We start from the raw sequence: 15,949 nt of genomic DNA on the forward strand, positions 1-15,949 counted from the left end.
TTAGAAATAGAGATAGTCCTTAATAAAACACCCAAATGTAGGATTAAGGCTAGGACCCAATCACAATATATTATACTTAGAAGAGGTATGTCGTAATCTAAGTAATAACATATTTGAAAGGTAGGTGAATGACGATTCACCAATTTCCACCAAAGTCGAAATATTAAAAATATTTAATTTGGTTCTTAGAAATTCCTAGATTCTTTTGAGATTCAATGAACTTTTCAAAGGCATGTTTCAATCTCGAGTGTGCCCTCCAAGTTTTGTGACTGGGATGCCAAGGATCACAAAACGAGGTGTGGAGTAACCATGCAAATTACTTGGTACCCTTAATGTATTACCCCTCAATCGATGTGCCGGTTAACCACACACGCTCCATCGATACTATGATAAATATTAAGTCACCCTTTACCTACCTTGTTAAGTCCAAGTTAGTGTGCCAGTTAACCACACACGCTCCACTAACGACTTAGACAAAGTGTAAAGTGTAATTTCATGGATTAGCACCTTATTCACATTTTTCCTAAAGTAACTAAGATTGGGAATTTAATAAAACATTTAGTTACTTTATAATATTCATCATACTTTTAATGAGAATTTATAAGTCCTTGTCTTACCCGTTCGGCTAACGACCCTCTACCAGTCAAGCAAGCGGTGGGTGAGAGTGGACACCCATTAAGTTGCCATTTTATAGGCAACAACCTTATACCCACCTTATAGACCGGCTTCGTGAATGAGGCGTACTAGCGGTAAGACGACTTTGATCTTATATATATATATATATATATATATATATATATATATATATATATTATTAACTTATAATATTATAAGTATAAGTGTTGAATTTTAACTTTTAAAATTCTAAGGGTTGGAACTAAAGTTGTAATCAAGACTTTACTTGTTCCAAAACTTGAGGGCAAGTTTTGTAAACTTTCAAAACTTTTCATTTCTTGTAACTTATGAGTTTATTAGGGTATTAAAAATGAAGACTCTTCATTTTTATAACCCATGAGTTCTTTTAATGGTTTTAAAGCAAAGTGACTTTTGGTTTTCCATAACTTGAGGACAAGTTATGGACTCCATTAAAACATATAATGATCAAGAATTAATCTACCACATAGGATACAAACAATTCCTATGATCATCTAAACATCATAAGATCAAGAACATGAACATGAACACTTTCATGAATCAAAACTTACACTTAAAGCTTTGTAATTTTGATAACTTGTTGTTGTAAATGGATTAGCAAAGACATTACACCATCTAAAACAAGTTTTCAAGTACCAAAACAGTTTAGGGAAATGTTTCTAGTCCATTTCCAGCAACTAAAGTCGAAAACCTGCATTCTGAGGCTCCTACTCGTTGAGCGCATGAACCTACTCGGCGAGTAGGTTGAAGATTCACATGAACTCGGCGAGTCCCCCCATGGACTTGGCGAGTTCATCAGGCAGAATGCACAAAATCGACTTTTTTCAACTATTTAGCACAAATAACAAACAAACAAGCCTAGGCTCTGATACCACTGTTGGGATTTGAGCATTCTAACACTTCCTAAGCGTACATGCAACCCTAATAACCTTGGATCTATGTTTGTCTAATTATCATGCAAAGTTGATTTCCAAGGCTATGATCCTAACTAGCATACATGGGGAACAATATTAACTTGAATAATAGATAGAACTACATACCTTGTTGTTGTAAGTGTTCCTTGAAAACTTGTGAGCCTAGCACCTCAAGTGTGATGCCTTAAATGCTTCACACAACACCAAATGCAAAGAATAAACTTGAGAGAATACTCTAACACATGCAAAATCAGCCAAGCCCTCTTGTTTCTTAGTGTAACCGATTTTGGGGAGAGTTACATTCCTTATATAGTGTGTGACATTAGGTAAACCCTAATGTTCCATGACTCTTCATTTCTTGATCCATGGGTTAACTCCATGGAGCATCCTATGGGTGAAACCCAACTTGACAATCCATGGAGCCTCTTAGCCCACTATATAAGATATGGAAGATTTACATAATCTACCCATATATCTAATTAGTTATCTTTTGATCACTTAATTAATTTTAAATTAATTCTTGATCAAAACTAATTAAATAATATTATTAATATATTAGAACTTATAATATATTAATAAACCATATGTGTTATTTCTCTCATTTAGTTTATTCAATTGCATGGTGCCATGCAACCCAAATGGACCATGCCAGGTCGGGTCAAGTATTTACCAGAAATAGTTATGGACTTAGACACCTTATCCAATAGTCTCCCACTTGGATAAGTCTAATAACTATAACTGCAATACTTCAGGAACCGATCGGCAATCGTAGCTCTTTCAAGGTCTCTCGGAACTGAGAAGATGTTGATATGCCATTTAAGATAAGTGATCATATAATCCTCTGTTCTAGATATCAGTCTGACAATTACATGGAACAACGTCTTGCCATAATAATCATACAAGCATAACACTTATGCTCCCACTATCATGATGATTATTATCATATAAGCATAACACTTATGCTCCCACTAGCTTTGACATGTATTCAGAAAACAGTTGAACTTCCAAAAAACAATACCTATTGAATTTCTGAAGTTCATATTTCTAATACCAGATGCTTCGATAAGCCTTTATCTAAGCTTCTTAAACTTATACACCTTTGCCTTAGATAGCTCATATGTGTGTTTAAACAATTCAGAACTTATGTTACTAAGTTCCAAATGTTCAAACTAATTGCCAAATCTCACAATTCGAACTATGGAAAGGGATGTCGTAACCATAATCGAATTTGAGAATACAATTTTCACAATTGCTATCTTCTTAAAATCTCTCTTAGTGAAAGCATTTCCTCACAGTCATTTTCATGAAGGAGGGAATCTTATGACACTTAGATTTTATGGTGCACGAGTTCCTATCCATGTGAATATGCCAAAACCAAAGTTTGCGACAAATCCAAATATGGACTGGACTTTCTTAATCTTGATTTCTTGCCTTATGGTAACACGAGTACCCACCATGTCTTCCAAGTAGTTTAGCAACTTATCCTTACATATCATTGTACTTTCCATTGATCAAGGTGCTTTGTCTTTATGCATTCAAATGAGAGCTCATAGAAATCACATGCATAATTAACTCAATTGGAATGACACAGAAACAAAATAATGTCAACACGATAGGTTGCAAACCTCAAGTCGTGTGCTAGTGATGATCGATAAGGTTTATTCTTGATTTGTTTTCGAAACCTTTTCAAAAACATTAAAACTCCCACTGACTCCTTGATATATAAGGTTCTCTTATCAAGAAACATTTCTTGATAAACAAATATTTAAGAGTTAGTGTAGCATTTATCAAGACAAAACACTTCACAAATTGGTCCTAGTTGGTCTTTGTCTTATCCAAGACATCACAACTTACCAATTTCTAATGTGCAAGAATAAGAAAACTTTTCCAAATTCCACATTCGTTAAATGTTATAAACCTACTAAAGACCTTTTCACTCAAGTCACAATCTTGACTCTAAGACTTGATGTTGGAACGGAGTATGATTGACTTCTTGATTTAACCATTTATACAATTCTTATTCCTCTTCTTAGACATGAAAATGCACTAAGACTCACTTAGAGGATCAATTTAGACATGGTTCTTAATCATTAATACCTAACATAAACACAATAAAAGTTACTCTACCTTCTTCTTAGAATAGAGAAACTTTTATCTTTCTGCCTACTAGATTCTTCTTATTCGTTCTGCTATTGATTGAAACTCTTTTAATCAACTTAGAATTATACTCAATCTTAAGTATAACCATATTTACTAAACTTTAGTAAATCATGACGAATAGCTTTATAAGTCTTGTGGTGGACTTGATCAACGTACAATCTTGTGTACTCGATCTCCTAGTCCTTCACTTGACACTTTGTCAAAGAGTTAGTCTAATTTCCGAATATGAAGTTTCTCATTCTCACACAACCAAGTTGTATGATTCCAAATTTCTGTCCAATTTAAACTTAGGCGATGAGAAACTCTCCCTATTTGGTGAATTCTTGACATCTCCACACATAACATAATCAAGAATCAAATCCATTATTGCTAATAATAGAAACCTTCAAACATCAATTTTTCATACATGCCATTGCAAGGATAAATAAATAAGATAAAATCAAAATTTATTTTATTGCGGAAAAACTTGTCCTTACAATGCAATTCAACTGAAAAACTATGCTATTACATATTTCTTAGCAATCTACCCTAACTCTTAACTAGCAGCTCAAAAATCTGATCTTTGAATCCATGCGATCGAAATCCATTTCTTCGTGATTAGATTCAACAGCTTCTTCATTAAGCTTCCTTTCTTTTCTTCGATCCTGCAAAACATCAAAATGTAATCTTATCACATCATGTATTAAGAATCTAGAATAGGAACTTAAAAGAGTCAGTTAATGGATTTTACCTGAAGTAGAGCCATACGTCTTGACTCTCCCATCTCTTAGATCTCTCAGGTACTTTGGGCAGCTTCGTCTCCAATGCCCTTTCTCTTGGCAATAAAAGCAAATGGACTCCTTTGGCACAGCACATCGGACAATCACAGACTTAGCTCTTTCTGGACTTCCAATGTTGCCAGTGTCCCTTGAAGTTTGGGAGTTTGATTCACCAGACAAATTTGCTTGACCAGCACGCCAAATCATTGCTGATTCAGTAGCTATAAGCAAATAGGTGAGATCAATGAGGGTCACGTCGTGATCCATCATATTGTACTCTCTAACGAACTCACTATATGATTCAGGAAGTGATTGAAGAACCCAGTCAACAGCCAACTCACTTGAAATCTCGACACCCAACATGCTTAACCTATCAATGTGTGACTTCATCTCTAAGACATGTGCACACACAAGTTTCCCATCTTTGTGTTTACTTGCCAAAAGGGCTTGAGTGAGCTTGAACTTTTCAAGCCTTTGAACTTGTGGGTCAGGGAGAACAATTGTAGGAGGTGGAGGAAGTGAAGCATGACTCTCATTTCCTTGATCGTATATCAGAACGTCATCTTCATTTGGAAAGCTTGTTCCAAAGGATTTAGGAAGACCATTGTAAGATTCAGACATCTACAAAACGGGAGAAAATTCAAGTTAAGTTGATTGAGTCCTTAATAAAACACCCAAATGAGTTATTAAGGCTAGGATCCAACACAATATTCTACAACCTAGAAGAGGGATGCCGTAATCTAGTTGCAGAATATTTGAAGGTAGGTAAATGACGATTTACCAGTTTCCACCATGAAAAACAAAAAAGAAGTTGAAGTTTTAAATGAATTGAAACTCCTAGATCTTTTGAGATTCATTGAACTTTTCAATGGCATGTTTAATCTCGATTATGCCCTACTATTTGTGACTGGGATGCCGAGGATCACAAACAAGGTGTGACTAACCATATGAATCACGTGGTGTACCCAATGCTACTATCACCTAATCAATGTGTCGATTAGCCACACATGCTCCATAGATCTATGATAAACATCGAGCCACCCTTCGTCACGAATTTCATCCCCAAACTAGTGTGTCGCTTAACCACACACGCTCCACTAACGTTCAACAAGGGTACGAAGTGTAATTCCATGGATTAGCATACGATTTCACATTTTGCCTAAAGTAACTATGATTTGGGAATTTGAATAAGCATTTAGTTACTTTTTACATTATTATACTTATAATGGAAGGTTTTTGTCCTATCCTACCCGTTAGGCTAATGACCCTCCACTAGTCAAGAGTGCGGTGGGTAAGAGTAGATACCCATTCAATCGCCATTTTATAGGCAATTTCCTTAAACACCCCTTATAGACCAGCTTCGTGAATGAGGCCTACTAACAGTAAGATTGACTTTTTACTCATATATATAATATTAGACTTTTAATGTAATATATAGTATGGGGTGTATTTTACACTTTTAAAATAATAGGTGGTTTAATTTAGTAAATTATACTTTTAATTTAATTAAATGTAAACCAAAACTTTATGGGTTTGTTAAATCTCTTTTAATTATACACTTTAATTAATTAATAAAACCATAAGGGTGTGATTTGAACTTTTCAAATTACTAGGGTTTTAAGAATTTAACATTTCAAAATTAAACTTTTAATTAACTTTTAACTCCCAAAACTTGAGGGCAAGATTTGAAACATTTCAAAACATTAGGGTTCAGAATTTAAATGTTTCAAAATTAAACTTTTTAATCAAAATTTAAATTCTAAAAATTGAGGGCATGTTTTGAAACTTTTCAAAACATAAGGGATCAAATAACAAATAACATAAATTAAACAATTAATTTGGTGATTATCTATATTAGACCTAATCTCATTTTATTCATAAGATAATTACCAAATAATTTAAATAATCCATATTTATCATATAAGGAAGCTATTATTCAAAAGATTTGAAATTATCTTTTGTTTTATGAAGGATAATCATCCAAATATAATAAAAATCGGATTTTATTATCAAAATACGTTTTTGGTATTAATCCTTCAGCAAAACAGCAATAAATCCTGATATTCCCTCTGTCTGACCCCTGGACTCGCCGAGTCAGGGACTGGACTCGCCAAGTCAGACAGACTCGTCGAGTTCATCCACTGACTTGCCAAGTCAGGTCGGGCAGAGGCCAAAAAACTCATTGTTTCAGTAAATAATTGAACATAGCATCACATACAACAAAAACCAATCAAGTCTCTGATACCACTGATGGGTTATAGGCATATGAACAATCCTATGTGCTCATACAAACGCTAATGTTTGGATCTAGGTTTCTCTATTGTACATGCAATGAGTCCAAGACTAATAAACTAAATTAGGGTTTAGAGAATTACCTTTGATTGTTATATAGCAATAACAATCAATTCGATGCTTGGATTGGCTTCAAAAGCTTAGTGCCTCAAGTGTTGCACCTCTAATGGAGTCACAAACACCACTGAGCAACTTGGATTAAGAGGGGAGAGAGGGGAGGCACCAAAAACGGCTGGAAACCCTAAGGAAAGTGTTGTCCACGTTTTTAGGGCTTATGGTTCCTTTATATACATGTAGGCTATTAGGGTTTACAACTAGGAAACCCTAATCTGGCTGCTTAAGCCCTAAGCAGCCCATGGACTCCTTAAACATATCCCTTGGACGATTTCTAATGGGCTTCCCATAGAATTCGTCCAACCTATATTTTATTAGGTGATCCATAGCCCAATTATAATTATCTTATAATTACAACTCCAGTCCCCCTAAGTTTAATTAATCTCTTTTAGCCACAAAAATTAATTCTTGACTAATATTAATTAAACAATATGATTTCTCCTTTAATATATTATTCTCATAATATATTAATAAAACATATTTAAACCTTTCTCTCCTTAAATCATCCTACATATTGCTATGGTGAAGGCAACCCAAAAGGACCATGCTCATAATCGGGTCAAGTACATACCAAAATAGTTATGGACTTAGACACTAATCCAACACAACTTGCTAGTCACATTCGTATTGAAGAATCTCTTCGTGTGAAGGAAAGTGAAAAATCTGAAAAACCCAAAGGAAAAGTTGAACCTGGACAGCCCTCGGTTCATATGGTTGAAAATAAACCAAGGAACCAGAACCACAAAGGACATGGCAAACGCAAGCAGGAACATGTCCCAATTAACTCCAAAAAAAAGAGAAAGGATTTGGTTTGTTGGAGGTGCAATCAAGTTGGTCATTGAAAGCGTGATTGTCGTGTGAATCTAGGCAATAATGGTGCTGGAAACAGTGGAGACAGTGGGAAAGTGAACGGGTCTTTGGCCCAAGTTAAAGGAGGTCAGTTTTTGACTAACTTTGATAATTCTAATCAGAATTATGTTTATTATGTTTCATTTATCCCTGAATCATTCTATGTGCATGATGATGATGTTGCTTGGTGGATCAACTCCGGAGCAACAAACCATGTATGCAAGGATAAACGGATGTTTGCAACATTAACTCCGCTTGAAGATGGGTCGGTGCTGAAAATGGGAGATGATTCTTTTATTCCTATTTGTGGTTTAGGTGTCGTGTGTTTTTGAATTTACTTCTGGAAAGACAATTAGGTTATTTGATGTTTTGTTTTCTCCCAAGATTCGCAAGAATCTTGGTAGCTCTAGTTGTTTGAATTCTGATGGTTTTAAACAAGTTATTGAGTCAGATAAGTTTGTTTTATCTAAGGGTGGAATGTTTATTAGCTTTGGATATCTAAATAATAGAATGTTTCGTTTGAATATTGTTGACAAATTATTACCTGTTCAAAATTCTGCATTTGTATCTCCTGCTTCTAATGTTGATAAATCTATGCATTGGCATGTAAGATTAGGTCATGTCAACTTTAGAAGGATGCATGAAATGTCAAAAGATGGATTAATTCCAGCCTTTGATATGACATCTGATAAATGTAAAACATGCATACTTACAAAAGTAACAAAACAGCCTTTTCCCAGTGTCACTAGAAATTTAGTTGTTTTGGAACTTGTATACAGTGACCTGTGTGATTTTCACTCCACTCCTTCTTTGGGAAATAAAAAGTATGTAGCCACCTTTATGACTACACTCGGTTTTGCTATGTGTATTTGTTACACTCTAAGGAAGAACCCTTAGATAAATTCAAAATATATAAAACCGATGTGGAATTGCAATTGGGCATTCTGGTTAAACGTCTCAGGACTGATAGGGGAGGTGAATATATGGATCCCATATATTTCTAAGTGTGCATGAGTGTCGATTTTAGGTGTTAGGGACGTCTTTTATAGCTTAGTATTGCAACGATGCAAACCCTAACGACTCTTCATATTTCTTAGTCTTTTGGGCTAAACCTTCTTAGACTTTCACATAGGTTTAGTCCAACTCTAATCAACATGAGTCATGAGTCTAGCTAGAAGTATTACTGATTTACTTAATCAATCCCTATATCTTTAATTAGTTTCTTTTGATCACTAAATTAACATCAAATTAATTCTTGATCAATACTAATTAAATAATGCGATTTCTCAATCAATATATTATACTTATAATATATTAATAAACCACAATAACCTCTTCCTCAAGTATCCATCCTATCAAATTGTTCCAGAGTGTTACAACTCAAATGGACCATGCTATTATCGGGTCAAGTACATACCAATTATAGTTATGGTCTTAGACACCTAATCCAACAGTCTCCCACTTGGATAAGTCTAATAACTATAATTGCCAAATGTCCTTCAAACCCCGAGTAGCAATCATAGCTCTCTAAAAGCCAATGTCGAATCCTAACGCGCCATTTAGATAAGGGATCATATAATCCTCTGTTCTTCAAGATATCATGCGGACAAATACATGGAACATAGTCATACTTATTGTCCAATAGTTTGTTTCCCGATTTATGATTTGTTTGACATAGAACTTAATTGAACACATCAATTTAGCTCTGACCGGCCCCAACACATAAGTCAAAACAAAATCATCGAGGGGCCCAAGATATCGCTTTTAGTCCTCTTAGGATAAAAGGAACAAATAAACATCGATCTATATGCATGTACTAACTATTAGTTAAATCATACACAACAACATGTTTTATAACATCGGGTTACTGATGCGTTTTCATATTGTCAATGTATAACAAACTAATAATTGCCAACTCATATATCTTGAATTGAAGATTTTACGATATTATTATCTCACAATCACTTGTGATAAATTCCATGAAGTGATTCATGTGAGTGTGGGTTGATCCAATACTCAAATCTTACTTCAAGAGTACTCATATGAATGTTGTAGCAAACTTTTGCACTGTCTAACTCTGTAGACAATCTTACAAAACATATTCATGATAGTATACTTACATAACCTACTTCCAAAGTATGATTGAATGTGGATAGTTTGAATAATCTTATAATTCTGTAAGTCAAAACATGCAAAATGAAACAATAGTAAATAATTGACACAAGATAGTAACTTTTCTTATAAATAAAACTCCTTTTATTCAGTCATCAAATGTCAATTACATTTTAGCTATTACAAGTTTCTAATTATCTATCTAATCATTTAAACTAGTATCGTCATTCAGCCTAATACTCCTTGCATGCAGCAAGTGCTGATCCTTACTAAGTCCCTTTATAAGGGGATCTGCTGGGTTCTTCTCTGACGATAGCCTCTTCACTACAAGTAGTCCTTTTTCTACTTGATGTGATATTTTCTATCGATATGCCTAGATCTGTCATGATCCCTTGATAAAATACCTTTTAGCCTTAGCGATCTAAACAAAAGTCTTAGTATATGTTAATCCGAGAGCGTGCATAAAAAGAACATCCAAATCTGACTTCGTATGAGGAAGTTACGATTTTTCTAAGATTTAGCATATCAATACACAGTCCGGAATTTGAATTTTTGATCGGTCGATTTTTAGCCAAAATAATCTAAACAAGAAATGGAGATATCGTTAATAGGAGTTCAACGATAAAAAGACAGTCGAAAACGGAGCTCGTATGCGAAAGATATGGACGAAACTTAGTCCATACTCTTTGAGCGCGACGAATTCGATACAGTTTTGTAAATCTGAGATAGAATGTGAATTAGCCGACGGGATCTAAATGAAAGTTGTAGTACTCGTAAATAAAAACACACGTATATAAAGAATGTCCATAATAGAGCTCGTATGTTAAATATATGGACGAAACTTAGTCCTATTCTTCGAGCACGATAAATGTGATACAGTTTTGCAAATCGGAGATAGAATGAGAATTAGCCGACGGGGTCTAAATGAAAGTTGTAGTACTCATAAATACCAACGTGTGGATATAAAGAAAGTAGAAAACGTATCTTGTACGTGGAAGATACAGACGAAACTTAGCGCCTACTCTACGATAAAACCCCTATAAATAAAGGGTGAATCCTTCATATTTTCTTCAAACCATAAGCCTTTCGTTATCTCTCTAACTTCTCTATAGACTCCTAAAACCCCTCTAAATCCCTGGTAACCTCAAGGTGGTAGAGGAAGCCACGGAGCGCCCAAAGGCTCCAAGAAAAAGAACTTTTCGGCTCAGAAGCTCTGCTCCAGCAGAACCCAGTTTTTAGCAAAACCCCCTGTAAGTGAGATACGCCTACCCTACTTTAAATATAGCTTATTTTTAAATATAATATCATTATTATGGACCTATAAATAAGATTTATTAGTAATTCAAAGTCGTTATACTGATTGATCTACTTACGGTGATGATGTCTAGGATGTGATTTAGTGAGGTGTTTAAAATGGGATTTCCAAATAGTATACTTCGTATACCAAACAGAACCCTACTACCTGGTTGTTCCTTACTTGATAGATCTTGAAGTAGACTCTGAGTTAATGATGAGTGTAGACTAATATTAGTCGAAATAAATATTAGACTAAAATCTTGTGGTAATAATACTAGGTTTCGTCGAAGGAAATCATATTGTTAAGAAGCGAAGTGTTGATCGAATATCGAGTCGTCACTTTAACATGTGAGTGCATAGTTACTTTCATCTTACACATAGATATGAAGTATTTTATATAAATTACATGCTACGTGTGCATATTATCTGAATACTTGTTGTCTACGCTAGATGAACGTTTTTATACATGCTTTAAATGATTTAAACTGTATATGTATTTTATATCTACAAAATATGTTGGGTAAAACATGGGTAGATGTAATAGTTGGTGTGTGATGAAATAAAATGATGATATTTGCCGATGTTGATGTTGATCTAGTCATCTAGCAGAGTATAGATGACGACCACAGACTCTTCTAGACAGTCCAGTGGAATGCTATCAGGCTCGTAAACTGTAGGTGTTTGTGAACGATGTGTTCACCGGTGTACTCCACCCTCCTCATGGTTGCCTTAAGGACATTTATTGCTAAGGAACCCCCTTAGCAGTAGTGTCCATCCCGATGATGATCCTTAGGCTAGGTCCCTTATGATAGGAGTTTTAGGGATGTAAAGTGAGGATAATGAGAACGGGTAATCGGGTTATTGTTGGTTGATGAAATTAATAAACTTATTTACTGTGGGTTGAAAACCCTATGCACTCACCAGACTCCTAAGCCCGACCCACTCAGTTTCTTATATTACACGTAGTGGCACTCGAGCATAGATGTGATGTTTGGATGAAGAATTTACGGATTATAGGCCTATATATATATATATATATATATATATATATATATATATATATATATATATATATATATATATATATATATATATATATGAATAAATGTTGTAGGGCTTATATTGTACTGTTTATGCTTTTGATCTGTATCGAACATGACATCCCGAGGTTTTAATGAAATACATTTCTTCGGAAATGCTTTGATAAATCTTTATCATATTTCCTTTTGGGAACAAATTCCGCAAAACTTTTCTTTAAAATGTTACTCTGATTTTTTTTAATCAAGCATAAACAAAATCGGTTTTTCTGGCCATGAAAATAGGGATGTCATATTTAGCGTAGAGGCCCAAGGGAATTGGTTGGTATTGGTTCCTCCTAATGGTTGAGTATAGATGCCTTGGCCATGAAGGTTGTTTGAAGTAAGTACTCGAGAATATGGAGGGTGGTTGGTGTAAAAAGCTTGAGGTGATGAGGCGGGGGTTGGGTTAAGTTGGAGACCCAACTAGGAAAGAAGTTGTTGGAGAGCTTGTAAAACATCAGGAGGTATAGTAGTAGTAGTAGTAGTAGTAGTGGAGCAGGTGGAAGAGATGGTAGCGAAGGCTTGTGCAGGTGTAACAACGGATAAACTTTTCTTGACCATGAAGACATGGTCAACGAGAATGCCATTGAGTTCTTAGAAGGAGGTGGGGGCTTATTGAGCCAGGAGGGTGGACTTTATTATATTATATTCATCGCGAAGACCAGAGATCACAAGCATGACAAGATCTTTCTTTTTAATAGGTTTACTAATGTTGGCTAGGGTAGGAGATTATTCTTGATCACGTAGGAGGTATGTAGAGGCCGTTTCATCGGGTTTCATATCAAGTTTGAGAAGCTGTGTTTTAAGGGTATACTCTCTAGATGTAGATTAAGGAGCATATGCTCGTTGTAGAGAGAGCCAAATGTCCTTGGTTCTCGTCCCTTGTGCATAAGCGTAGGATGCTTCAGAGATGGTGGATAGTAGAAGCATACACACATGAGCATTATTAGCAAGCCATGCAATGTATGAGGGTTTTGGTGTAGGGTCAGCAGATGTGGCTTTGTCATCCGCTGGAAGGGTTTGAGTGGGACAGGGAATTGTGTCATTGACATAGCCAAAAAAGATTGTTGGTAACAAGGAACGGTTGAATCAAAGTTTTCCAAAAGCCATAATTTGTAGGAGATAAAGTAAAAAAGAACTTATGAGAATTGTGTGATGTCTTCTCTGTTGTGGAGAAGGTAGTAATGGTCATCATCAGTTTTGATTAGTTGTGAAGATCGATCTTTGTCCTATGTGAATTGGATTTGATCAGCAACTAGGGTTGTAACCCTAAGAAGGAACAGAAATAAGATTTGATACCAAGATAAACTCGGTAAATATGATGTATTAATTGATTGTTTAATACATTAAATATAATTGCAGTTCCAACCCTATACTATTAATAATATGTCTAATATAATCATATTTATGTTGTAACATTACTCGAGTGAAAAAAATATAAAGCGAAATATAAAGGAGGATTAAAATAAAGTTTATGACAAAGTGAAAAAATAATTAACATTAAAGAATAAAGCCTTGATTGGATAATACTATTTCCGTTTTTACTTTTCACATCAAATATGAATCACGTACATTTTGTGTTAAGAATCGTTAAAACTTTGTAAAAGTATAATTACAAGCTATGATAATAAATCAATAACTTGAACCATTTGTCCTTTTTTTAATTAGAAAACTATACCACAATTATAGGGTACAAGAAGCATGCCAAGATTTGAAATGTTTTGCCAAGATCTAGCATACCTAAAAATCTAGGAATATTTAGAGACAAAATTGATACATTTCCATGAGAAATTGACCTGGAAGATTCTTACTTCACACTCACTCATATCTACATGTGATTTCTTCCTACTTTATTATTTGATTTTATTTATTTTTGTTATTTCCTTTTCTTCCCATGGCATAAGATTTTAAATTGATATAGAAAGAAAATGAGCGAAAAGAGGTAAAAAAAAAAAAGGCACCTTTGATAAATGCCATTACAAGGAGTTGCTTTTGGCATTATTATGTGTTTCATTTTAAGCATATAGGTATAGTTTTTATCATTCATATTGTAAAAAACAAAGATGGGCAAAGAAAATTTAAAAAAAAATAAAAATAAATAAAAATATTTACGAAAGCACCTTTGCCACATGCTCTATATCACAAGGGGTTGCGTTTTTTCCTCATTAGATGTTCTAATTATTCAACCAAACTGGAGAAAGGTGATCATCATTAATCATGCAAAGTCTCAAGGACATTTATCAAACATACCGCGTTTGTTTAGGTAGCATATTATGCGTAATCATTCTATAATTTGATGGTTAATTGATGAAAATTCAAGTAAACATGCGGGATCATCTATAATCTATTTGTAAATACGTATTATAGTTTTTTGTTCGATTAAAGTATTAATTAACTAATCAAGAAAATTTAATTGGTAGCTACTCCTAGCTAATTAATATGTAAGCCTGGTTCTTTTGTGCTCTGCTTTGTTAGGGTAATTGGTTTTTTAATGAATTGTTGTTGTTCAAAAAGACATGATAGCTACTCCCCTTGAAGCCATGCAGATAAAAAAAAATGACCATAAATTAACTTCATTAATTTACAAAAATTAAAAAAAAAAAATACAATATAACTTCAATTTGATATACAAAAAATCTGGTTTTTAATTGTAAATATTTTTTTGGCATAGAAACTTGTCTAACTATATATAGTTCCACAAGAAATGGTCTTCTGGCCAGAATTCACTGTTACCGGTAAATTTCTCCGGCAATGTATAGAGAATCCGGTTCCCGAGATCCATAAAGAGATCCGGCAAATCAAGAAACGGGTCATCCGTTATGTTACTTTGAGGTGACGATGAAGAACATGTACATGGAAGCTCAAGCTGTCTCGGCTCCGATTCGTCTTTACTGGAATTAAGGTTTCGAAGGACAAAAGTGGCGGCTTTGAGTGCTGCGGCTTGGACGTCTCTAGGGGAATTGGAAGCCGGCTTGGGAAACTGGTTAGCGAGTTCGGGGAAGTTGAGGATAGCCGAGTGACCTTTGATTGCAATTGCGGCTACATCATGGGCTCCAGCTGCCATCTCTGGGGTGTCAAATGTCCCAAGCCATATTCTTGATTTTTTCTTTGGCTCTCGGATTTCCGACACCCATTTGCCCCAGCTCCGCCGTCGGACGCCGCGGTAGACGGGGTGTTCTCCTTGATCAATATTTTCGGTTTTCTTGGACTTTTTGGTAACTTCGTCGCTGATTTCTCCGTCTTTGGAGCGTTTCGTGGTGGTGGTGGTGGAAGTGGAGGAGGAAGAAGAGGAGGTGGTGGTGTGATTCATGATATTATAGAATGGCCGGTGGTAGTAGGTAAGGATAGGAGGGCATGTGGAGAAGTAAGCTTTGAGGACCTTGTACAGGAATATGAGCAAGTGTCGCTCTTATATAATCCTCTCTTTCTCTTTTCTTCTTTTAATTTCTTCCTCTTTTTAATTTCATTCTTATTCTCATAATTTTTTAATAAATGTTACTAACAAATTCTTATTCATATTAACAGTTTAATTCTTTTCACAAAAACATATGATCTAATTACTTTTTTTTTTTTAAACACTATAGACTTCATTACTATAGATAATAGGAGCTGAGTCATTCACAATAAATTTTTTCCATTCATAATAAATTATGTTTTAAAATATTATATTATACAATTATAAAACATAACTTGTTGTGTATAAAAAAATTATATGTTTCCA

The 15,949-nt window shown here is 34.7% G+C and overlaps 1 protein-coding gene across 1 annotated transcript; it reads right to left on the bottom strand.

Annotated features, from left to right (window-relative positions):
• Positions 1–14,769: 14,769 nt before the first annotated feature.
• LOC111892892 (ethylene-responsive transcription factor ERF039) lies at positions 14,770–15,621 on the bottom strand. Its single transcript, XM_023888972.3, has one exon. It carries the CDS (start codon positions 15,536–15,538, stop codon positions 14,912–14,914), a length of 627 nt encoding a protein of 208 aa, XP_023744740.1. The 5' UTR covers positions 15,539–15,621; the 3' UTR covers positions 14,770–14,911.
• Positions 15,622–15,949: the final 328 nt, after the last annotated feature.

Source organism: Lactuca sativa, chromosome 3 (assembly GCF_002870075.4).
Source record: "Lactuca sativa cultivar Salinas chromosome 3, Lsat_Salinas_v11, whole genome shotgun sequence".
NCBI classification, from domain to species: Eukaryota; Viridiplantae; Streptophyta; class Magnoliopsida; order Asterales; family Asteraceae; genus Lactuca; species Lactuca sativa.

Bases quoted from the DNA above. Each gene is read 5' to 3' on its own strand.
- LOC111892892 (XM_023888972.3), bottom strand. From the start codon at position 15,538: ATGAATCACACCACCACCTCCTCTTCTTCCTCCTCCACTTCCACCACC.